The sequence below is a fragment of the Labrus bergylta genome, chromosome 2 (assembly GCF_963930695.1).
Source record: "Labrus bergylta chromosome 2, fLabBer1.1, whole genome shotgun sequence".
Classification (NCBI taxonomy): domain Eukaryota; kingdom Metazoa; phylum Chordata; class Actinopteri; order Labriformes; family Labridae; genus Labrus; species Labrus bergylta.
Genome location: NC_089196.1, coordinates 13761266 through 13785738, shown reverse-complemented (window position 1 = coordinate 13785738; position 24473 = coordinate 13761266). Strand labels below are relative to the sequence as shown.

The 24473-nt window shown below is 39.8% G+C and overlaps 4 protein-coding genes across 5 annotated transcripts; 2 read left to right on the top strand and 2 right to left on the bottom strand.

Moving 5' to 3' along the window:
- Positions 1-1799: 1799 nt before the first annotated feature.
- nol6 (nucleolar protein 6 (RNA-associated)) lies at positions 1800-16120 on the bottom strand. Its single transcript, XM_020657834.3, has 26 exons — positions 15966-16120; positions 15500-15712; positions 15287-15403; positions 14970-15149; positions 14645-14813; positions 14333-14467; positions 14077-14240; positions 13822-13942; positions 13635-13693; positions 13427-13528; positions 13224-13339; positions 12948-13125; positions 12665-12787; positions 11622-11770; positions 8508-8583; positions 7764-7904; positions 7397-7514; positions 7157-7311; positions 6877-7040; positions 6513-6665; positions 6303-6400; positions 5948-6072; positions 3583-3672; positions 3257-3457; positions 2305-2406; positions 1800-2192 (listed from the first exon to the last, which is right to left on the bottom strand). The coding sequence occupies exons 1-26, from the start codon at positions 16002-16004 to the stop codon at positions 2043-2045; spliced, it is 3438 nt and encodes a 1145-aa protein (XP_020513490.2). The 5' UTR covers positions 16005-16120; the 3' UTR covers positions 1800-2042.
- Positions 8835-12658, top strand: LOC110002261 (E3 SUMO-protein ligase ZBED1-like). Its single transcript, XM_020657845.3, has 3 exons — positions 8835-10337; positions 10467-11051; positions 11693-12658. The coding sequence occupies exons 1-2, from the start codon at positions 8835-8837 to the stop codon at positions 11013-11015; spliced, it is 2052 nt and encodes a 683-aa protein (XP_020513501.2). The 3' UTR covers positions 11016-11051; positions 11693-12658.
- Positions 16121-17905: 1785 nt separating the features above from the next.
- Positions 17906-20463, bottom strand: LOC110001767 (uncharacterized). Of its 2 annotated transcripts, none has more exons than XM_029281730.2 (4): positions 20328-20463; positions 19583-19832; positions 19220-19426; positions 17906-19121 (listed from the first exon to the last, which is right to left on the bottom strand). In XM_029281730.2, exons 2-4 carry the CDS (start codon positions 19817-19819, stop codon positions 18258-18260), a joined length of 1308 nt encoding a protein of 435 aa, XP_029137563.2. In that variant the 5' UTR covers positions 19820-19832; positions 20328-20463; the 3' UTR covers positions 17906-18257. The 2 variants fall into 2 exon arrangements, with proteins under 2 accessions (XP_029137563.2, XP_065821354.1); XM_065965282.1 differs by having other exon boundaries at positions 19256-19426.
- Positions 20366-23746, top strand: wdr54 (WD repeat domain 54). Its single transcript, XM_020657903.2, has 10 exons — positions 20366-20438; positions 20745-21019; positions 21318-21380; positions 21610-21676; positions 22003-22059; positions 22138-22265; positions 22443-22543; positions 22851-23013; positions 23105-23179; positions 23298-23746. Exons 2-10 carry the CDS (start codon positions 20795-20797, stop codon positions 23427-23429), a joined length of 1011 nt encoding a protein of 336 aa, XP_020513559.2. The 5' UTR covers positions 20366-20438; positions 20745-20794; the 3' UTR covers positions 23430-23746.
- Positions 23747-24473: the final 727 nt, after the last annotated feature.

Below are 24473 nucleotides of genomic sequence, written 5' to 3'. Positions count from 1 at the left end.
TCAACACTGTTGACTTGGGTAATATTGTACGAGGGAGGATTAGGGCTATGTTAAAAAAAAATATTAAATACTCTACAAAAATAGAGATTAAAGTCGTAAATTTACAATTTATTCTCGTAAATTTACGAGTTTAATCTCAAAATTAAATATATATATATTTTTTAACATGGCCCTAATCCTCCGTCGTAAAATTGAGCTACATAAAGCTTATTAAAAAAATATCTTAGTAGCTTGAATAATGACTTAATGACACACTGTTTACATACAAATAAATACAAAAATGTACTAGACAGTTTAAGAAGCTACACTGGATAGCTTGAATAACGACTAAGAGCGAAACTGGATAGCATGAATAATGACAAAGCTACCCTGTATAGCTCACATACAGTATAATAACTTTAGCTACACTAGCAAGTTTGCATAATGATTGAGAGCTAGACTGAATAGCTTGACTCTTGACTGAAGGCTACATTGGATAGCTTGAATAATGATTGAGAGCTACACTAGATAACTGAGTATTGACTGAGAGTTAACTGCATGTTAGAGAGTGTCACACTTCCACTTGTTGAGCCTACTGGCTTGACATATTAAATAATGAAGATACACTTAATGCCTTAACAACTTGCTGGGTTGTTAAGAGTAAGGGAGACTGGGAGCTAAACTGCACATGTTGAGTAATGATTGTAAGCTACAGCTTGCTGAATAGTTTGAATATTGGCTTGAAACAAAATAGCTTTTGTAAATGCTGAAAGCTGCACTGAATGGCTTGACTGGAAACTCTAGGTCATAATGCTAAGCTTGACCAGTGACCAAGGTATTAAGTGCAGAGCTTGATTAAAAGCAGAAAGCTACAGTACATAGTTCGATATTTGTTGGAGGCTTCTTCAAGTAGCAAAAACAATGGCAGGCTGTGCGTAGCCTCTTTACAGTTAACAGCAGGCTCTTGACAGTGGTCAGATGCTCACCACAATTATACAAAGAACATTGGGAAGGAAACAAGGAAGGTGTTTACTAGTTTGATAAATCCTGAGCTTGGGTGCGACATTAAGGTGCTGGGACTCTTAAAAACAGCATAGAAAACATTTACCCTAAGTATGAATCCATCCTTTTTGGTATCAGTAGCTGAGGCTGGTGGGAAGTGAGTGGTTAATCTGTTTGGATATTTCTTTGGGATGCTTTCAGCCCCTTTAAACATCACAGGCCAAATTGCCCATATTTTGACCAGTGTACCCATCTGTTTATGTCGACCTTCAGCAGGAACATGTTACAAACCTCAACCAAACCTTTTCTTTTTTACACTACTTTTTCTACTTTGTCCAGTCAACACACACAAAAAATCTTTGTGATGTGTTAATGCTGGAGATTCACATCATTGAAGAACAGCTGATTTCATCATGTAAAAGGGACCACGGGGTCCAACGTGGTACAATAAAACTGAATTTTCCCTTCACACCATAAATCTTATATTCCAAACTTTATTACTCTGGCTTTGTTATATCCCATATTAAAACAAATATTTAGTTTCTTAATATTATATAATTATTAGTCTTGTGTACACCGATTAAATATTTCAGATGTGATTTTTCTGCTTCTAATCCAATAAAACATTTATCATTTTGCCTTGTAATTATGTCTTTAATTTCTGTTTTTATTCATACATAACATTTTCTTTTTGATATTTATCTGTAAGTATTCTTGTTAATTACTGCAATCAGATTAAAAAAAGTGTATGTTATCTTAATTTCATCTACTGATTTTTCTAAAAGCAGTTAAACAAAAGAAATAAATCTAAACCAAAGCAGTAGATATGCATTTATTATGCAACATACAGGTCATACAACACAAGCACATTGCTGGTGTTTAACAGCAACAGTTACACATAATATTGTAAACAAGATGTCCAATATTCCTTTATGTGTTCATAAATCAGGTACAAATAAATCAAAAACGCATCAATATACCTTTTGTGGTGAAATTGCCACTTTGCTTACATGCTTCATACCCGGTAAATGTGGTATGTGGATGAATACATCTGTACACATCTAAAATGACCATTTCTCAGTCCTAGCCTCCACTGATTTGACCAAGCCTTTTCCAATGACCTGGAAGTCCTCCAAAATTGCTTCAACATTTGGAATGGTGTTTGCTTCTTCACCGTTCACCTGCACACTCCGCGCAGACAACTGTGACGTCTGTGATGAGCGATCAAGGAGAAAGTAGGGCATAAGGTCAGTGATGGATGATGAAATGTGAGGGAAATGAGGAGAGTAGATGGACAAATGTAAAACAAAACTAAAGAATTACCTTAAAGGGCGCTGGGATGAAACCCTTAGGCTTCCACACAACTGCGATCACTGTTCCACCATAAGGGTCGCAGAAGAAGAGGGCTAGGTCTCCAAAAGCCTCCTAAAAATAAATAAAGAGACAAAAATAAAACTCTTTGTTGAACTGTTGGGCTAATTGGATTATTTTTCCAAAGCAAAAATACACATCTTTCTAAGGACAGCTTTATAAAACCTTATAGGTACGTTTGTTAGGTTTACGTATTTGACTAAATATCTAATTTTACATGTATTAAAGCATCGGTTCCCAACCTGGGGTCCTGGCAAATCTATTCTGTAGGGATTTTATCAGTAAAAATGAAGTTTTAAAGTAGGTGTTCTCACATTCAACTATCTCATAATATATGTGCGTAGGGCATCAAACTGTCACATTAAAAAGAAATAATCCCGCACACTACCCTTGACCGGCATCACCAATTTATGGCAACATCCTGGAGGAGAAATTGTTTGATAACACACTCGACAAAGGTTCAGAAGGACTGAAACGTTGTGACGAGCAAGAGTAGTGTGCAGGATTTTTCTTTTTAAGCAATGAAAACTTTTAAAATGTATGTTCATTTTTTCAGCCATGTATAAATGTTTTTCAATTGGGTGTTTGGGGGACCCAGCTTATACAAGTACAGGAGTCCTTTCATGCCAACAGTGGAGAGAGAAATGTGCATAGGAGTGTATGTAAAACAATGAAAATGTTCAATTTACCATTTAATATCACAAAAGATCAGGCCTGTAAGTGAAGCTTTATGTCACCTTGTATTTCTCTTGCCTGTGATTAAGTTTTATTTTAGCCTCAACAGTCCAGCTGCAGTTCGCTTGTGTAAATCCTGCTACACAACTTCTCTCACATTCTGTGACAACAAGGTGCTGTTTAAAAACCACACCCTTCTATTTAAACATTCCTAAAACACAAGACTCACTCTCAGCTCTGCCAGGAAGAGGGACACAGGGTTGTAATCGATGACGGGCAGGAACCCCCCAGATGAGGGCACGGTGCCAGTCATGATGCCCCTACTGAAGGTGACAGTGGGAGGGTCTACTGCCTGGCTGAGAAGGGGAACCTGCTTTGGGTTCAGGTGAATCAGCACATCGTAGGCATCTAAAGGAGGTCGCATTACCACCTACACCAAACACAGATAAGTGCATCACAAGACTGAAATTTAAATCACATTTTTTCACACAGCAGACTGTTTAAGAAGGAACAGAGTGGTTAGTTAACGGTAGCTTTGCAATGCTTTGTACACACCCTGACGTCTTGTATCTGGCTGCCATCCATCAGCTGATGTTCCAATACCTTCAGACTCTCTGCAGCCACCATCACAATGCGCTGGAGCATCTGATGACACATAAACAAAATGTAACATTTGATGGTTCAACATGGTAAAGTAAGTTATTCTAAAGCATTAACACTCAAAACATCCAACGTTGTGACCCTTTATCTAATACTTGGACCTTTGTTTTTGCAGTTAGCTATTAATACTTGTGAAACACCATTGACACAGAGCAATTTAAAGTGCTTAACAGAATTAAAAACAGAACATTATGAACATTGAGAACATTAAAAGTGATAGATTTGGCTGAAACAAGACATTAAACTATCCACAATAGAGAAAATATATGTGGCAATTATGAACAAGTTCTTCTGTGTCTGGTTTACACGTATAATATTTGATTCTTGCTGTGTTTTAAGATTGTAATTGGGGGACTATGTAACGGTCTTTATGTGGCTGTTGTAAAATATAGGTGTGGGTCCATAATTACACCAAGCTTTCTTATTTTTAGAGAAACACTGACTTGTATGTTTCAGTGTTGACAGAATTGCATGCTTTTAAATGGCTCAACTGCAAACCTCGGGTATCTTAAATAAATCAGGATGTCTTATTTAGGATATCGTCTTGTATGAAATTCAATTACAGAACAACTATTAAGCATACTGAATGTTGTCGTGGAAGAACCTTCTTTATTTGTTAGTTTGATAACGCAACATAAAAACTTGCAGTCCACAAACTAATCAACTTAAATGTATATCTGTTATTTGCTTATCTTGAGTCTGTCGAGGGAAAGTGAATATGACTTTTTCCTATTAATAAGTTTTCCTTTATTCCATTTATTTCAATATTTTGACCACATGATGGTTTCCTATTTTCCTTTCCTTTCCTATTGGTACATCAGTAATCAAAGGAAATGTATTATGACTTTCAAACTAGCTTGAAATCACCATCTGATTAAGTTAAAAATCATGATAGTATGCAGAGCTAGATTATAACATACATTACATTATATCATATATGTTCATCCTTAAAATGATTCACTCTAGCACAATCTGCTCCCTAGTGGTCAGTCAGGGGAATTGATCAGACTACCAACACAGTTAGCCGTAACATCCACTCTGTTATTTGTTTTGACACACTTTCTCTCTCACTTCTGGAAGTCATTAAGGCAGGCGTGCGAATTTAACAAAATATAGAAGAAGGATATTTTCAGACCTTTTGAAACCAATCATAAAGAAGAGGTCAAATAAAAATCACTCTGAATATCACAATGAAAAGTATCATGATGAACAAACATGCTGAATGAAGCTCACAACAACGTCTCTGTGAGGACGTCACAGAGCACAACGTTTCCTGCTTATAAAGCAGGATGCTTGGGAGAAGCTCAGTGTTCATGTTGGGTTTGTTGGGGGAGAAAGGTGGTCCAGCACAGGAAGCTTATCTGGGTCAACTACGCACCATGGGCAGCTGGTTTGTGTATCTTTTCTGTGCATTGATGTGTGCCACAGGACTCTTCTACAGCTATGGTCACGTCCAGACAGAGGAATACAGACCAAAACATTTACCTTATTTCTCCACAACAGAGGACGGCAATGAAAAGCAACTGGTGAGCTACACCTGACCTCATTAATGTTTTCTTTTCAGGAACTTTTGGAAAGTTATTGATATTATTATTTATGTAAATATTCATGCCTGATAGAAACTCTCCAAAATGCTGGCTGTTTTTTTATGTTCTCATGGTATTTTAATGTTTATTAAATCAATACAATTTCTGTCATTCCAGATTAATGATTTACATGAAGTATTGGAGAGACTTCAGAACAATCAAATTCCAGCTCTAAGAAAAAAACATGGCTTTTTGCCTATGGTAAGAAAAGCAACACATCAGACCACCTTTCATTAATCCATCAATCTATAAACAACCCATTAATAGTAACATTTTAAATATTTATGATGATATTATGTTCATTTGTGAACATAACATAACTCGTTATCTTACATGTATCTCAAATTCTTTCAGTGTGATCCAGGGGAACAGTGCGCACTAAGAAAAGGCTCCAGGATCGGAAAACTATGTGACTGCTCCTTGCCGAGAACATGCAACTCCTTTCTACACCGCTGTTTGTGATTCTGTACGTTTCTGTGTTTCTGTAATATGTCTAACAAAAATAATTACATAAACTTGTTATCTATTTGATTGTGTATTTTTGAAGTTATTGTGTAATTTGTTCCTCTGTCTTACTAAATTGTAATATTTAATCATGTTTAATTTTTTAATGAGGGCCAATATATTACGTGTTGTTGTGCAAGCTGTGTCATTGTGTATTTGTGTCCACTGACCTGTACACTTGGTGCTCTCTTGGTCCACAAAGATAGTTTTTTATCTTTAGGCGTAGCTAAAAACATGACAGGCAAAGACTCCCTGGAGGCCATGAAGTCATTCTTGATCTCTGTGTAGTCGGTGGCTACACGTGATGGAGAGAGAAACAACAATCAGACCTGGTGTTGACCCAACGATGGATATGAGCAGGATGTCAAAGTATGTCGGGTGTGTAAATAGAAGGAGGTCAGAAGCCATTTGTTTGTGGGACACAGAAGGAAAAATGTGTGTGTGTGTGTGTGTGTGTGTGTGTGTGTGTGTGTGTGTGTGTGTGTGTGTGTGTGTGTGTGTGTGTGAGAGAGAAAGAGTGCTTGCCTGTGAGCTGGTTGTTTAGGTTGACAACCAGCGGGTTGTTCCTCCAGTCAAAGGAAGAGAGCAGATGAAGGAAGCGAAGGAAGCATACCTGAGGAGAACTGAGGATAACAGAGAAATTTATTCACATGACCTACTGAACGAACAATGAAAAAAAAGGGGAAAAAAATTCCTAAACGTGACAGATTATTAATAACTAGATGTGAAAGTTACCCAGGAGGCGTAAAGGGTGCAGGCTGCAGGAAAAGTGACGCCACCAGCAGGTCTGCAGTATCCTCTGTCAAATCTTCACTGAAGAACTGCGCCGCAAGCCAACGTTTGGCCAGACGACACACTGCCCCAAAGCATGGGTAATGCTGCTGGAGCCTACCGACAACAAAAAACAGAAGCAAAAGATGTATCCAAAAAGTTAAATCGGGAAGGAAATGAAGCTGAGGACTTCAAATAAAAACAACTGTTATATGTTTTCGAAATAATAACAAGCGAGGTTAATAAAGGGAAACAATGGGAACCCTACAATCCTGCCAATTTATGCAAACACACACAAATACTACTTGGTGCCATTGATTTATTTTACCCATGCAAAGTGCTGGTTAGTAGAGGCTTGTGAATGGTGGCCATCTCTAGAGCCTGAGCCTCTTCGTTGTCTCTCACAACCAGCAGCCCCTCCGCATTCACACTACTCCTCAGCACCTGAGGCTCCCGATGGTATGCTACATGGATGCGGAACACCAAGCCGTCCTGAACACACAAACAAACAAAGGGAAGTAAAAGAGCATCTAACAGCAGCTAACTGTGCTTACAAATTGAGTTGTACCATCAACATGCACGACATGCACACAACCTGAAATACGCACCTTCCAGACATCCAGGTGTGTTGGGCAGGGCCTGCATGTGTAATTATGGTACTTCTTGAGTAACTCGCCCATACTGATGTGAAAGGCAGCTCGGATGTGGCGGATGGCCAGGTGGTCATGTGGCCACTTTCCACTTCCCTCCATGTGACAAATCACTGCAAGAACGGGGTTTCAAATGTTGTTTTTACTGGATTAAAGAAGAGTTTACTTCTTAAATAATTGCTTATGGATAAAACATACCTGTGATCGGAGTGATATAAGTAGGGCAGGGTTTTCCTTCCTTTGGCACCAATGATCTACAAGACTTTTCTTGGTCAAAGAAGGAATAGTCCAACTTCAGTGGCACAGGGGGGAAGACCTGTAAGACACAGCTGAAATGTTACAAGGCCCAATTCTCAATTTACAAATGTTACCCTTACTGAGATTATCAATAACTTAACTTTAATAACCCTGATTGACTCTGGTGATGTTCATATATGCATGCCCTGGAGCTGCATTACAGTTGTATAACATTTTTAAAAAAAGTTTTTAAATTACTTTCATTTACTAAAAACACTGAACTTTACATTAATGAGAGCAGTTCCCTGGTTAGAACAAGATGCTTCACCTGTGTGTATCGAAGTGCAGGGTGGGCTCCTTGCACTGCTGTGATGGAGAGAGGCAGACCCTCCAGTCCCCAAAGTTTTCTACTGAGGTCATCGTAGGACTTAACCACCAGCAAACTCTCCTCCTCCCCAGTACTTGGCACCTAAAGAGCGAAATAAAAAAAACGCACATATTAATTTAACCTTCATTTAAATAAAGAATCGCCAAAGGAACGCAATTTACAAGAATGTTAAAAGTACTTTTAAAGCAGAAGAAATGCCTACACAAAAAAGACTTTGATACAATTGTAATCTTCTTTTGAGTTGACCAATGGGGAAAATGTGTTGAGTTTGAATGTGGTTTGTAAATGGCTGTAAAACAAAAAAAGGTTTCTTTCCAAAACTGGGCGTTTGCACACAGGACTCTGGGCATTAGAGATTGACGTAGACCAGATTGTGTCTAGAATAGTAAAAAATATTCATGATGTCAACAATTTATAATTAACCAACATATTAAAAAGGGAATACCAAATAGGAAAGAAATGTATTGTTTCGCGAATTCAAGGTCTGCTCAACACAGAACAAATCTTACAAAATTCAAGAGAATGAATAATGAGGATAGAAGCAGGTTAAACAACAGCAACGCTTTTATTCAAAGGCATTCGTTGCACACAAACAACAGTCCATTATTTGTTTTCAATAACTCTTAACTGTACATTTTGCCTATCCTAAATAAATAAATAAAACAGCAGAGATTTTGCATTTACCTTATTTCCCGTTTTGATGACGTCATCCACCATCGCCCCCACATACCGCACACAGGACTCGGGGATGTCTGCATGTCTTAATGGGTAAGAAATGTATCACAGTCTTTTTGAAAACGAGGCTTCTAGAAAGTCATATCCACACTCACTTATTCGACTCTTTTTAGAGCACAAATTGAAATGACACGGGTCACAATTTGCTCTGTAATGACCGACAAACCCTTTTTTATTTTTTATTTTTTTGGGAGATGACATCAGCCAGCATGCCAACGTAAAAAAAAAAAAAAAAAAAAACCATTTGGATCCGACATCAGCCTGCGGCACAAAAACATGAAGCGCTCAGGGAGGAGATGGAGCTCTGTGTGGGACTGCTTTGAACAAGAGGGGAACTTTGTCCGCTGCGTAAAATGTGATGCCACACTGAAGTACTGCGGCGGAGCCACCAGCTCCATGATAAACCACATGAGTAGGTACCATCCGACCCTAACGCCACCTGACGGAGACGAGAAACCCGTGATCTGCGGCGTCCACACCATCGACGATGAGAGTGCGGCTAATTCAGACATCACGCAGGTGTCTGTAGTGTCCCCCGGCGTTAACGTGACAAGCAACCAGCCCGAGCGGGACTACTACGGTGAGAGGAAGCGCCTGAAGCGGAGCTCGGTTTGGGACATTTTCATCAAAGTGGACGATGAGGTTCACTGCACGGTGTGCGACACAAAGCTAAAATACAAGAGCAGCACCACCAGCATGATGTACCACATCAAAAATAAACACCCGGACTCTGTGCCTAATGATGGCGTGTCCGTGGCAACACATGCAGAGGTAACAGAGCTCATCTCCAGAATGATAGAGAAGGACCTGCTTCCAATCAGTGTAGTGACCGGGGATGGCTTTCGTGAGCTACTTGCATACACCGTTCATAACTATAAGGTGCCATCTGCTGGAGATATCACACGCCTTATAGAAGGCCATTTCCATGAGAAGGTGGAGGAGCTTGTAGGGCAGCTGGGCCGAGTGGAGAAAGCGGCTCTCACTGCTGATGTTTGGACAGCCCTTCCATTCCATGTTTACATCACGGTTTCCTGTTCGTTCATAACAGAAGAGTGGCAGGGGCGGTCAGCTGTGCTGCAAACGCACAAATTACCACCAGACAGCCACCACACTGCAGACAAAGTCACAGAGAGGCTTCTTGAAATTGTGCAGAACTGGGGTCTTACCGGAAAAGTGACTGCGTGTGTCCATAACAACACGGCTGATGCTTTGTCAGCACACGCGTGTGCCCGTGTCACCTGGGACTACGCCACTTGCTTTGCCACTACTCTGCAGCTTGCAGTCAATGACGGGCTGAGTGAGGATCTAGTCCACGTCATTGTTGCAGCAGGGAAACTAGTCGAGCATTTCATTCACAACCTGGTGGCAGGTGAGGCCTTGGCGCAGAAGCAGGTTCAGATGTGTCTGCCTCAACACAAACTGATCCGATCACACAAAGCTAGATGGGACACAATTTGCGATATGTTTGAGCGGTTACTGGAGCAGCGATGGGCAATCAAAGCTGTGCTCTCTGATCGAATGATCACCAACAGACAGGAAGCTCGGGCTCTTGAGATCGGAGATGATTGTTGGCAAATTATTGAGAATTTCACACCTGTGCTTGCAACACTGAAATGGGCAACTACAGTCATATCTGCTGAATCAGAAGTATCAATTTCAAATATCTACCCGATCACATTCAGCCTCACTCAGACTCACCTTGTGCCCAAAGAGAATGATGTTGACCAAGTCTCAGAGTTCAAGCTGAAAGTCCAGAAGTCGCTTAGAACTTACATGGAGGTATGCTGACTATCATTTTGTGCTTTGAAATACATTTGTAAATTGCTAAAATGGTGCAAATAATGACAAACAATTTGCATTCACTTTACATAATTCTTTATCAGTATCATTTATCTTAATCGTTCACAGGTTGACTCTAATGACCTCGCCTCCAAACCAGCTCTGATTGCCTCCATTCTGGACCCTCGTCACAAACACCTCGGCTTCCTAACACCGGCAGGAAGACTGGCTGCAAAGGTTAAACTGCATGAGCTGGTTTCAAAACAAGATGTGATCACTTCAACTGTGAGCACAAAGGATGAGCAGCAGGAGACCCCGGTTACACCTGATATTAGTCGAGTCCCTTTGCCCTCACAAATGAGAAGTGACACCAAAAACACCATGATGTTGCTCCTGGGAGACAACTACAGCTCCTCCTATGCCACAGACTCCGAGGCTCAGGTAGATTACTACCTGAGAGACATTGCTCCCTCATTGGACATAAACCCTCTTGACTGGTGGAGGGTTAATGGGCCAAGATTCCCAAAACTGGCCACTCTGGCAAGACACTACTTGTGCATACCTGGTGTATCGCTGCCGTCGTTGTTGTCTGAGGCTGGACAGACTTTTGCCACAATGCGTACAAGACTGAGTCCGGACCAAATTGACATGATGATCTTTGTGAACAGAAATCTGTAACTTATTGACCCTTTTGTGATGGAGGAAGGCCGGGCTGTAAGTTCAGCAAGAACTCTCCTGTTGATCTGTTGTTCAAAGTGGTTATGATGCTGCAGTTATATACTGTACAGCATCACACCTAAATGTATTTCACAACAGTGAAACCCAGTGATTTTACCCATTACCCCAAGTGATCAATGGCTGACACTGCTGGATCCTGACAGTAGGCAGTGAGCCAGTAGTTAAACCATATTAGCAACATCTGATCAAACATACATATACCTCAAATACTTAGCATTTAACATCAAACATGTGGCAGACATGAATGTCAAATGAATGTTTATCAGGCCTTTGATACAAATGTTTGACCTTTACACCGGTATATGTGCTACGTTAATTGGAATAGATAATAAAGATAGAAACCAGGATGATAAAAAACTGAATTGGAAAAATCCCTGGTGTATTCTTTGTTACAATGATAGTATGCTATATTACATGTATACATGGGTACTAGAATAATATATTTTGTATAATTACATTAGGTTGGTTCTCACTGTCCAAACTAGCTACTGTATAAGTACTAGTATTAAAATGATAGAGTATTCTATTCCGACATAAAATACATACAGTTGCAGCAGATGTGTGATGATCTGTCTGGGGACCAGTTGTTTTTGACACATGCTCTCTCCCTCCCACAGGACGGCTTCAGTGATGGCACCATCCTGGAAACGACGCAGCTCGGAGCGAGAGCCCCACAGCTGACGAAACTCAGCCGCCTGGCAGGAGAACACCATCGTTATTTATTATAAATCATAACACAAGCTTGATGGTAAATACATGGACAAGAAAGCAAGTCTCCAAAACGTACATATTCTATAACGTAACGTAAAGTGAGGGAATTGTCTATTCTGCATGTCACAAAAAAAAGGGATTTCTGAAAGTTCAAATGGTAGCCATACAAGGAATATAAATGAGTTGTGTTCATAATGCTGCATTATTTATTTTTAAGTCCCAAAAAGATGTTACAACCATATTTAAAAGATTAAAAATACAGAACACATGCAGCAAAATGAATTGTCTTGTGTCTCCTCTTTAGAAGCCCTCTCTGAATATTATACTATATGTAACTTTTTACATGTATAAATCATTTTTTAATCGCCCATTAATAAGCGAACGGTTAACTGATGTGAAAAAGTAGATGTTCACTCTCTATCTGTGATGCCTGTATACATTTTTTCCCCCGGGTCATATTTTCCACAAAAGCTCCAGGAAGTGACATTTTATGCACGTTCTCAACGTCCTCCTCACGCCGCTCCGCTTACAGAGATCAACAGTACAAACTCATCACACACTCCTGCTCTCAGCCAGTGCCTGCCGAGACTGTCGTTTGTAGGATGGAGAATGAATCCAATATGGAATCTTTTAGTACAAATAAACGACTGGCCTCAAGCACAACACAGACTCCTTCACATGTGTATGACCACTTACCTCCTCTGTAAACATTATGCCGGTAAATATCCAGTGTTTCTCGGCAGATGATGATGATGCTCGTTTGTGTAAGTACGAGCACGTATGACGAGCTTGCGAGAGTCAAGTTGAATAACCCTGTAGTAATTTCAACCCAATAGAACCATAAGACACATGCACAGGAATGAGAAGGTTGGGTTTACCTTGGGACTGTCTGCAGGGGGTCCTCTCTCCAGGACAGAGACTGCCATATCCGGTTTTAAGAGCAAGCCGAAGGAGAGTGGAGGCTGAGCTTTGTGTTTTGGGGCTTCACTCTCCACAGACCACTGTTATAAAAAAGAAGTTCAACAAATTCAGTGTTTTAAAGATTCAAATAATTATTTACATGAGTGTTTTCTTTCTTTTTTTACTCCTTTGTTAAATTCCAGTTGAACACTGAAACTTCAGCGTGGTTAGCTGTAATTCATGAATGCCAGTCTTTCACACCTCTGGATCAGGAGACAGGGAGTGGGTGAGGAGCTGAATCCTTTGGCCCAGTCCTCGCTGAAGCAGTGACAGAATGAAAGGGAGTGCGGTGTGGACATAGTTTCCACTGTGGTCCATCAGCTCACTGAGGAGATTCAGTTTCTTACAGCTGGACTGGAGCTTCACCAGCTCACATAACCTGAGAGAGAGAGAGAGAGAGAAGAAAACATTACAAGTACTGACAGGATGAGGATGTCAGGTTGAACAGAGTGTAAAAGCTAATAAATAGAGCCTTACTGGAACACATGGTCACTTGTCCTTATCATGGGTTTCGGGGTCATGAGGAGGCTGTGGAACCCATCCACTGTTGGGTTGTCCCAGAACTGCATCGACACTGATGCTTCATGTTGCAGCTGAGGAGCGGTAGGAAAATTGTTGAAACCTGTTTTTTAAATCTCAGGGGTACAAAATGATTTCGGCAAAACACTCAGAGTATTTACCTGTTTGTAGGTACAAGCGGTCATGTCAGCACACAGGTTGAGATGCCCGGAAGGGTCAACAAACACGACCTGGAAAGCACGGTGGAACTCTGACAGAGACGGCTGCAAGAATAAGAAAAAAAATTAAAAAGACAGATTGGACTATGAAAATTAATTTAGAAGGTACATGCACAGATTCATCATTTCAAATGTGAGCCAGACCACTTACAGCAGTGGAGTCAGGATCTTTTGCTAGACTGATTCCATTCTCTGTCAGGTCTGTTGATGCTAAAAATTAGAAGAAAAAAAAGGAGTTTGAGTTGTCAGCTTTTTAAAACATTAATAAGTCGTGCATAACTCCACAATATCAATTAAATACACATATAGATATTTTAATGTAGTTCAAATGTTCTCACCCAGAAAGTTCAAGCTGTTTCTAAGCAGCTGGTAGGCTGTCATGCTGTTACTGATTCTGTGAGTGGTTAGCAGATAACTTAACAGCATTGAAGCCAGGAAGCCATTCAAACCACCAGTGCCCTAAAAGACATGGAGCAACACAAAGGTAGGTGAAGATGAACAGTGTCAGCAGACTGAGAAATGAATCCAATGTAAAAAGAAGGAAGCAAGCTATATGCCAAAAGTAAAAGAGTAAATGTAACCCTCCAACCAACCTGGTCGAGCTCTCTTTGACGAAGCCACACTTTGAGTAAAGCCACCCCTTCAGCAAAAGCTGAGCACTGGGAGCTGATAGCCGAGAGGAATTGAAGGTGGGCCCTTGGAAGTAAATCTCCCAGAACAGAGCTGTTGTAATGTGGCGTGGGAGGTTCGCTGCTATCTGCAACCAACAATTAAGAAAGAAATTGATCCTCCTGATAGTGATAGTTCATTTAAACTGTTGCTGAAAAAGTTGAGGAAAATGAATAATACCAGAAAGGATGGTCTTCAATCCGGTGTACCACTCTGTCCGGATATTATTCCTCTGAGGATGGAAACGACTGGGCTTGAAGAACCCCGGAGGAGGAAGGGCATGAACACGTACACTGAAGCTGGTGGTGTCTTTATCTAAAAAAGATGGGACAACAAAACAATTCTAACAACCAAAAAAAAAAAAAAGACAGCTAAACATGCACTTGCAAAGAAAATGATTTGCTGGAAAACCCATGTAACAAACACTTAACCCAGTATTAGTCGAAGATGTTAGTTTTTCCTGAAATACGCTGTAAATAAAATGCCACAAACCTGGAGTGGTCAGCAGCAGAACTGGACGCAGTCGATTACCATGGAGACATGAATAACGCATGCTCCCAATGTCAGAGGAAGACATGAGGTGCTGGGCCAGACCTGCAAGGTAGAGAGCTCTTTTCCGGGGATATCTCTGGTTAATGATGTCTTTGGGATGCAGGACCTCCTAATAATGAAGACATGACGAAAAAAATCCATGTCTCTTATTATCTAAATTCGGTTTTGTAATGTTGCGTTAAAAAGCATTAAAATATTATGAGACCACAGGAAATTGCTCTCAAGGCTTTAATTGGTGAAAATCAAAAAGGGACAGGTCACTTACAGCTGGGATCGTAACAGCCAGGTCCACCACAACGCGAGGTTTGGTGCAGGTGCCTAGAGGGTAGCTGCCAATCAGATCGATAGAAGCAGGAGGTACCATGTGGAACTTTCCCTTTGATGTTTTGGGCACCAGGAGGAACGGGACCTTAACTGCATCAGACAGCCATGAAAGGTCATCAACCTGAGCACATAAGAGAGATTGAGTTACAGGTGGGTGTGTGTGTGTGTGTGTGTGTTTGTGGAGAGCTGAAAGAACGGAAACAGAGCCTCTAAAAGGTGATCACAAAAGATTTCCGTACAGTTTTAAGTGCTACATACCTCCACATCTGCTGACTTTGGCACGGTCTGAAGCATCTCAGTGACGGTCTGGACGAAGGAGTCTACTTGCCGTTTCCTGCGTTCACTCAGGGAGACCTCTTTCAGCAGCTCTTCCATCTGATATTGGTGACAGATTGTAGACATTAACAAAGGGGTTGCGATTGTGTGTCATGTCTACTCCTTCCTGTCATGCTCGGTTCAGATGTCGCTCACCTGCATCTTGAGCAGACTGCAGTGAAACAGGCTCTCCGTTTCTTTCAGCTGGTTGAGCTCCTCTGCTGTAGGAGGTCTGTACAGATCACTTCGTGACATCTTCACCGGATGATAGACCACCTCCTCGCCTTCAGGCTCCATAGGTTTGCTCCTTTTGGCTTTAACGGGAGCCTCGTTTTTCTCCTCCTCATTGGAGGAGTCTGACTGAATCATCTGCGCAACAACAACAAAGATAGTTGAAGTAGCTGCAGCGTTGTGTAATCCTTAAACACGTTTGGAATTACTACAACGAGACCAGAATTAGGGTGACAACATCATGATTTAAAAAAAGAAAAGAAAATGTGTCTAATTAATCCCTCTTGTTGTTTAAATGTAGGCAAAGCCATCAAGCAACAAACGTGTAGCAGTAGTAGCCTACATCTGCATTGGGTATTAGTTGTGAAAAATAGTGTTGTATGAGTCTTACCTTTGCTGGGTCGTTAATAAATGACTGTTTCTTTTCCATGTCTGGTCTGCTTTCAATGAGACGATAATTCCGACCTTTTTTTAAAGAAAATTGTTCAACACTGCTTTCCCTTCATTGCGCTCTCACATGTGCAAAGGGTCAACATAACGTGCTACCATGCAAAATATTTCCCCGGTTGGTGTAGCAGCCGCAGAAGTGAATGCTGATTGGCTCGCTAGTCTTCCTGCGTCACGTGGGCCTCATCAAGATAGGTTGCACGAGCAGACGCTTGAGCCCAGCAACAGGGAAACCCGAAATATGCGTGAAGTTAGAAAGTAGAAACAAGCACGGTTAACACATTTGTTAAGGTTCACAGTTTAAATAACTTATCTGAAAAAGGAAAGAGACAGACAGCAAACAAAGTCTGACTACATTGAGGTTAAAGGAAAACTTATAGTGATGGAGCTCTAAATGTCCCTTTAGCGTGAAATAATTGAATACAACACAGTGTGGGATGATGGGAGATTAACAGGGATTTCTCTGTCTCTCTCAGGGTGGGAGTTTGAAAACTTTTCTTCATGTTGTATAGTAGACCTATGTTCAATGAGCTTCTTACTACAAGTGTTGCTGGAGCATTTTGACCTCTTCATGTTGTGTAGACGTTTAATACAGAAATGAAAGACAGCAATTATTCAGGGAAAGATGAGATCCTGGTTTCTCTTCCCTCTTATCTCTTTCAAATCTGTATTTTCTTTTTAAAATGCAGTTCCAACCTATTGGCAGAGCATTCATAAAACGTCTTCATTCAACTATCCTGTTCCAAAAAATATATAGGTAGCAAATTATAGTCTGTGGAGAGCAGCATTGTGCTTCTTGACACAGCTTACAGCTTTTGTACAGCTTACATGGGTATTCAAATACGTATTTTTTGTATGTTTTCCAGGATGAAAAAATGTACATAAAGTGATATTACTTTTGTCAAGATCAATTTAAGGTGAAAATAAAACAAGTAACTTGTTTTTATTGTTTATTATTTTCAAGTTGTTACACTTACTGTGTCAGGTGTGCATACATCTGGCTCCAAATCATGCAGTCCAATAAACAAACCTTGCAACTACCACCTCAATGAAGGTTATAGTTTTAGTTTTAGTTTACTATTTTAGGCAAGGCAAGGCAAGTTTATTTATATGGCACATTTCAACAACAAGGCAATTCAAAGTGCTTCCCACAAGACATCAAAAGCATCATGACAGAGGAAAGAAAAGAAACATTAAAATAGAACAACAACAAAAAAATCACTGGAATTATTAAATCTGAACATATGTTCAAATAAAAATAATTCAAATGAAATTAATTGAAATAAATAAAGTAAAAATATAAAAAGAGTTAAAAAGTTACAGTACAGAGTTAAAATTTAAAATCTTATTAAAATTGTTTAATGGAAGGCAGCTGTAAACAGGTGTGTCTTCAACCTCGATTTAAAAGAGCTGAGAGTTTCAGCAGACCTGCAGTTTTCTGGGAGTTTGTTCCAGATATAAGGAGCATAGAAACTGAATTTTAGTTCAACTTTACTATTTAGGAGCAACCAGTCTGTGCTGATGACGTGAATTTTATGAAACATTCTTTTATTAAGCTAATGGGCTCAGCAATATAAGAGAAGCACTTCTCCCTTTAACACAGTACACATCCAGCACCACAAACTGATAATCCTGTTTGATCAACAGCTCTTTAAAGCCGTAGAAACTGAATATTATTCAGGATTTATTGCAGATAAGTGTTGGACTATTAGTCTGAGCTAGGTGTTCAGTTGTGTATATTTGTAAATGAATTATTAAAATATATAAAATACATTTACATAGGCTACATGTAAGGGCACGCACATGTATATCACATGTAAATAAAACCCAAAATGATTGAATTTTTTGAGTTTCAGGTAGTTCATGAGCAATGAAAACATAGTCTCACTGTAGTAATATAGTTTATTGCTTATGAAAAGTTGGATGTGAAACTAGAAATAGACTCAGAATAAAAGACCAGTTGATGCTCTAGATAACAAATACAGTTGCTTTCTTTAAATACTATAACAATATATTAATGAACAAAAAATGCCAACACTGTAATCAAAACTAAATGTACATTATTCTACTTTTGGTATTATAAATGCACAGTAGTTAACAGGTAGAGTTAGGTAGATTAGATTGAATCATAATATTTAACAACAAAGCCCACAGCTGATCATATGGTTTTGTATTAGGATATTTTTATTTCAAAAACGTATCAACCTGCTCTAAAAACAGCTATGGACACGTATGATCACATTTTATTAAGAGTTGTTGCTGTTCTTGAACTGAAACAATGAATGACCTGAGGTGATGGACCTTTGGTAACCTGATCAATTGAACAGCGTGGCACAGCTGCATCACTTCGTATCAGACTCAGATCGGTAGAGTGGGCAGAAGGGTTACGTTTGGCAGGGTTAATGTCAACTGTCTGAGATTCATGGAAAGAAACACCTTTGGCTAAATCCATTGTGTCCAACTGCAAAGGCCCAGAGGAACCTACTCCTTCCTTTCTATGTTTAGAAGTTGACAACTTTTTCAGCCAGATATCTGCCTGACTTCTCTGAAACTTTGCTGGCTTATCCTTGGAGCTGGTTAGCGGCTTCAGTGAGATTTCTGTCCGCTCACTTTGCTGCTTGTTAGCCCATGGTTCCTGTTTTGATTGTCCACTTGGTTTCTTGGAGATGGACTGTGAGTAGTTTTTATCCACAATCTCGTACTGAGGAAAGATGCAATGTCGAGGCAAGCAGGAGGGGTCAAGCTTGGGTATGGGTTTTCTGTCCTTTAGTTGATAAGTAGAGCCAGTTATAGGGCTAGATATGGAATGCGTCCTATTTTTATTGGCTAGCACCCTGTTGTTTTTCTCTACTGAACAGGACAGGGGTGGCAGTAGTTTGCTTTGAACTGGCTTTGGATGTAGATTTACCGGCTGCAATTTTTTCCTATTCATTTTGGGTGGTGGGCAAGGAGTAAGCACTGTATAGCGCTTGTCAGTGAGAGGCCTCTCAGGACTTGTTTGATCCTTAGATTGCTTTGGGGAACTGCTTTTTTGGACTGTTGTTTTACATTGTTGGTTTAGGCTTGGCTCTATTTGTGAGACATTACCAATATCAGCCACCTGAAAGAAACAGAGATATATATTTTAAAAATGGATCCAAGTAATCTTTTGTCCGAAATTTGAAGAGTAAATCTACAGTACAGAAATTTCAGTAGCACCTGTTGCATGATAGAGTGAGGTTGAGGTGTAACAACCTTTATTACAGGCACACATCCTTGAGCCCAGGAATCTAGAATGGTTGGCGTCGGCTCTGAGTCTTCTGTTTTAGCTGCTTCCTCTTGTTCTTCGTCATCTAAGCACATCATTTGCTGCTCCACAATCTCTGTGAGGTAGCTCTTGGCCCAGAATGCGGAAAAAGGTGCCAGCTTAGGGGAAAGCAAAATGACTGGTATTTAAACAACATGTGTGGCTAAAATCAATTAAAACAGGATTAATAACTTGAACAATCCCTCCATGATTGTCACAAGTATCATATCTCCTTTTAGTGATACAAACAAAAGTGTATAACTTTTCAGATTTACCTGTTTTTTAATGTGCACTTTGAAACAGCCTTCCATGACTTTGCTGAACAGTTCCTCCATTATTTCCCCGACTATCTCATCTGAATCCTCCTGGATCAACAGGTCTGTCCATTGGGCCTTAGTTAAGCGACCTGGTATAACATCTTCCACTTCCAGGTCCTCTATTGGAGGCGTGGTCACTTGGGAAGATGACCTAAGTCCACGCTTGTCAACTAGGGACTTGACTGAGCGGGGCATGTTGGCTAAGAAGCTTGTTTGAAATACGAAAGAAACAGATATTTTAATGTAGCATTTAATACAATTTTCAAGGAACTACACCAGTCCCTGTTATAGGTTGGCCTGTATCATATGGTAACACTAGCACACTCTAGCGGATGTGACCAGAATTGCACTTTTGGATCTCTTTGGAGACCTTGATATAAACTATTAGCTTTTCCATTACCGAGTTTGTGTCAAATTATTAAATTCTAAGAAACAGTTAGTTAGCTAAAATCCACAGGGAATATAAACAGTAAGCTATAAGTTTATAATTAACATAACACGTTTACAAAAAGACAGGAAGAAAGCCGTTTCCCGATCGTATGCAGACAATGATCTATAATGAGATTCATGTAAAACAAGTGTTACGGGTATTAGTTATTTTGAGATGATAAACCGCTGTAAAAAATTACAAGACATGTCATTATTATTCAGTAACAGCGACTTATATTCGCTATTTTCGTGGATAATTGTTTTAAAACCTTACCTCACATCCTCATTTGTATCCTTTGCTCTTCGGTTGCTCAGCAACAGAGCACGCAGTGATGACGTTTTACGTAGAGGCGGCGTTGTCTCTATGGCTGCGGAGGACGCGAAGGTAATCCTGTTGCTAACAAGAGCTAAATGTGTTTCCTTAACGTTTACTTTACATGTAGTGAAAGATAAAGACAGCGCCGATGGAGGCTTTTGTCAGACAGCAGTGACTCTGTCCTAACCTTCGTTGTAGTTGTCTTTTTAACAAACCTAGCTGTGCTGCTCAACTGAGTTAACTACAGCTAATGTTTAGGGTTACCATTGCCAACAGTCTTAGCGTTTCTACGTCCATTTATGTGTTTTATTTCCATTTCTAACTTAACTTTTCACCGTAACATAACCAGAGTGCATTTTACTGGCTTTTTCCTAGACCTTTACCATATCAGACACCGTCATTTGAACAGACTACGCTGTAAAGAGATGTATCACAAAGAGAAGAGCATCCAGATCAAGAACAGCGCCTCGTCGCTGTACAACAACCTGAGCGTGCAGCGCATCGCCCCGCGGAACCTCACATACTTCACCGTGGTCCATGCCAACGTCGTGAACATGGTCAGCGCCTCTTGGGACGGCCTCAACTATTCCCATCGTCAGCTGCAGTCCAAAGAGCCCAACGTCGCCACAAGCACATCGCTCATCATGCAGGTCAGGCCACAATGCCATACTAAGTTTTTAATTCAAGTAAAACGAAAACAATAAAAGGTGTCGTGGACTCCACTAAGTTCCTCATCATCATGGTGCATAATGTACTATGACATGTTATGCTCATGCAGTGGTTTATGACACTATCAAATACACAACTGCACAAAAAAGTTAAGAAAGTTTAGCAAACATGGACAACTACATTTTTATGTTTTTCCATTGTGTTTCTTTTCGTCTTGCATCATTTTCTTTCATTTGCCTGGACAATGCAAGTACAAGTTCCTGTTTTTTGTTGTTACAGGCTGCATTTTGTGTCCTGCCTTCTCGTGACCTACTGGTGGTGACCTCCCAAAAAGGCATCCAGGTGTGTTTTTGTGTGTCCGCAGCAATTGGCTGTTGCCACATTTGAAAGAAGTAGGCTACTGCAAATTCTGCTAAGTCTTTGCTTTAAATGACTCTTTATTATGATGTGCTGTATATATTCAAGACTGAAGTTTACTTTATTTTTGGTAAGATATGAACGTCAGTGGATATAGAAATACATGTGCATGTGTTTTTCATCCTTTCACTTTAAATGAAAATCTTTGTTATAGATGTATGAATCTGATGGTTCCATCATGGTGTACTGGCATGCACTGGATACTCCGGAAACACCTACAGGTAAATTTACACAACGCTATGGATATATGTAGGCATTTAAAACTTAGACAGAGACATGAACATGAAGAAATGATTAAATAATAAATGTGATGCACATTAAGATGATTCAGTTTGACATGATACAAAAAAAATACAACACAGGGATTCTGATGTTCCTAGAAATGTAAATGCAGCAGATCCATCATCGTAACACAAACATAATTATAAACACAAGTGGGACGACTTGATTTTTGTTTCTGCTATATGTATCGAGGCATTCATGACCTGAGAAAAAATACTTTCACACACATTCAGAGTACATTCACAGAACTTTTTTTGTGTTCCAGCTCAGGCCATATTTGGTCGAGGGATATCAGCAGTGGGGCAGAATTATATATGTGTGGGTAAGTAGAGCAACAAATGTTTGTTTGCATGTTTTCAATACAAACGGCACTTCATCTATACTTTTTATTTCTCTCCAGGTGTTTCTTCTGGTTCAATTCTTGTTTTTGATGTCCCAAGTAAAGGCAGTAATATCACCCTGTCCGAGGTCCTGGAGGAACATAATGAGTCCATAACTGATCTTGCCTCTGAGTGTTCAGGCAGCCAGGTATGACTAGTATCTGTTCAGGGTGTTCACTGTCTGTGTGTTGATACAGGATATCCAATTTGTCCACGATTGAAGCCAACCTGAGTGAGTTCTTGCTTATGTAATAATACTAGGAAAAACAACCATTCTATGATTTGTATAATCCCTTCCTCTCTGTTGCTGTCTCCCTACCCTCAGGAGTGCATAGCTGATCTGGTCAGTGCAGATGATGGGGGGAATCTGTATGTGTGGAAGTCTGGGGAGGAGTTTCAGATACTAAACAAGATCGCTGGTTTTGAGTAAGAAGTTATACCATAATAATGTCTTTTTGGGGTTTACAAAGTAAACTTGAGATTAAAACAGTAGTTAAATAGAAGCAAACTAATACTATAATCCATCATCATTCACCCTAATCTCCTTTTATAACAATACTTTCCTTTATCTCTATCCTATCTTAATACATAAGTGTATTTATCTACTCTACGTCATGTTTCTTTCCACTGCTCTGTGTTTCTTCTTTATTTCACCTCCTTGATCTAATCCAATGTCCATTATCTGTCTTTTTCCGCAATGACAATGATCCTCCATCCTCCTCACAATTAAAAGCATGACCTGCTCATCTGTCAAGCTGTGGAAAGGTACAGTGGTGGCAGGTTATGGCACAGGCCAGATCCGAATTTATGAGGCTGTGACAGGAATTCTTCATGCTGAAATCACTGCCCACGCTCGCTGGATATATTCACTGGACATTGCTCCTTTTTCCGGGCTGGTAAGATTTATAAAACAAATTGATAAGAACAAATGCATTATTTCCACGATGGCTTAAAAAAGAAATTGTATAATGTGCTTTTGTACTTCAGCTCCTCTCTGCAGCTGAGGACTCTCTAGTCAGGGTTTGGCATCTGACACTAACCCCAGAGACCAACAGTGTGGAGGTACGTGGACATAAAAGAGAATACAAAGCTTTTTATTAAATCCAAAATCAAGTGAGGACTTAACTGTGATTATTTATAGTATCTTATTGACTGACTGTTTGTTCTCATTTTCCTATAGGTTGCACATTTGCACAATGAATGTGTGACAGACACACAAATATGCGGGGCCAAGTTCTGTGACGGTGACGGTTATGCCTTTGCAGTGACTGGCTATGACCTGAGTGAGATTATTCGCTACACACAGACGTAGGACTTTAATCTCACTGAGGCAAAGTGGATGAATTGGAATTTGGTTTATTGGAGATTTTCTATAAAGATAAGATGACCAAGAAAGAAGTGAAGCGATCATGGGCAGGTTAAGATTCTGTAAGGAAGGAGATTTTTTTTTTTTTCTTGGAAAATAATCATTATTTAATGGTATTACTGTATCTTTACCTACAAGGAGATAAGCATATAAGAAATAATGCAAAATAATGTGTTGATGTTTCTATGAATATTTTATGTACAAATATTTACATGGATGTGAATGTAGCTTAAATGTTAATAAAATATTATCTTTATGTTACATAGACTTTCTTCCTTTGGAGAAATCTGTGGTATTTGAGGTTTCTTGCATTTCACAATTGCAACACTAGATGGAGCTCTGAGTTAATTCTTGAGCAGGGCAGTGGCTACACATTGCATGAAGTGTTCACCGGAGGGCAGGGTGGCGTCGCCTCATAAGCTATACAAAGTATGTAAAATGAAAAAAATATTAAATGTTTTTAATGGGCTTTTATGACTTTATTGCAGGACAGTGGTTAGAGTAGTAAATCTGGGAGAGAGAGAGAGAGTGACATGCGGAAAAGGAACCACTGGTTGGATTTGAACATGGGCGGCCCTCCTTGGAGACTTCAACCTCTGTACATGAGGTGAACAAACTAAACACTAGGTCAGGACGCCCTTATACAGAGAGTGTGCAGACCAGAGAAACATACCAATTCTGTCAGAGAGTTAACTTTTTCACATCCAGGCAGGAGGTCATAAACATTTTCTTTGCATTTTATTGGCTCATCTCTTAGATGGCCTCATGTGCTCTTTCCCTTGACTTCCAGTCAAATCCACTGTCTTGAATTAATATGACAATTTAGTGTAATGTTTGAGTACATTTTTACAACTTATTTTGTATAGCTAATAGCCACTTAAAGATCAAAATTAGATTACTTCAATGTAACAAGATGTATAAATAGAAGATCTGAGGCCTGTTTTTCCAGACATTATGGTCTCATCTCAGGTCACAAATTTCTTTTGGTTC

Bases quoted from the DNA above. Each gene is read 5' to 3' on its own strand.
- LOC110002261 (XM_020657845.3), top strand. From the start codon at position 8,835: ATGAAGCGCTCAGGGAGGAGATGGAGCTCTGTGTGGGACTGCTTTGAA. The intron at 10,338-10,466 runs GTATGCTGACTA...AATCGTTCACAG, and splicing joins CGCTTAGAACTTACATGGAG to GTTGACTCTAATGACCTCGC.
- nol6 (XM_020657834.3), bottom strand. From the start codon at position 16,004: ATGGAAAAGAAACAGTCATTTATTAACGACCCAGCAAAG. The intron at 14,814-14,969 runs GTAAGTGACCTG...CTTCATTATTAG, and splicing joins TGGCTGTTACGATCCCAGCT to GAGGTCCTGCATCCCAAAGA. The intron at 7,515-7,763 runs GTGAAGCATCTT...TGTGTCTTACAG, and splicing joins CTGCACTTCGATACACACAG to GTCTTCCCCCCTGTGCCACT.
- LOC110001767 (XM_029281730.2), bottom strand. From the start codon at position 19,819: ATGCCCCGCTCAGTCAAGTCCCTAGTTGACAAGCGTGGACTTAGGTCA. The intron at 19,427-19,582 runs GTAAATCTGAAA...CTTTCCCCTAAG, and splicing joins AAGTGCACATTAAAAAACAG to CTGGCACCTTTTTCCGCATT. The intron at 19,122-19,219 runs GTGCTACTGAAA...TGTTTCTTTCAG, and splicing joins CTCACTCTATCATGCAACAG to GTGGCTGATATTGGTAATGT.
- wdr54 (XM_020657903.2), top strand. From the start codon at position 20,795: ATGTATCACAAAGAGAAGAGCATCCAGATCAAGAACAGCGCCTCGTCG. The intron at 22,060-22,137 runs GTAAGTAGAGCA...ATTTCTCTCCAG, and splicing joins GCAGAATTATATATGTGTGG to GTGTTTCTTCTGGTTCAATT. The intron at 23,014-23,104 runs GTAAGATTTATA...TTTGTACTTCAG, and splicing joins TTGCTCCTTTTTCCGGGCTG to CTCCTCTCTGCAGCTGAGGA.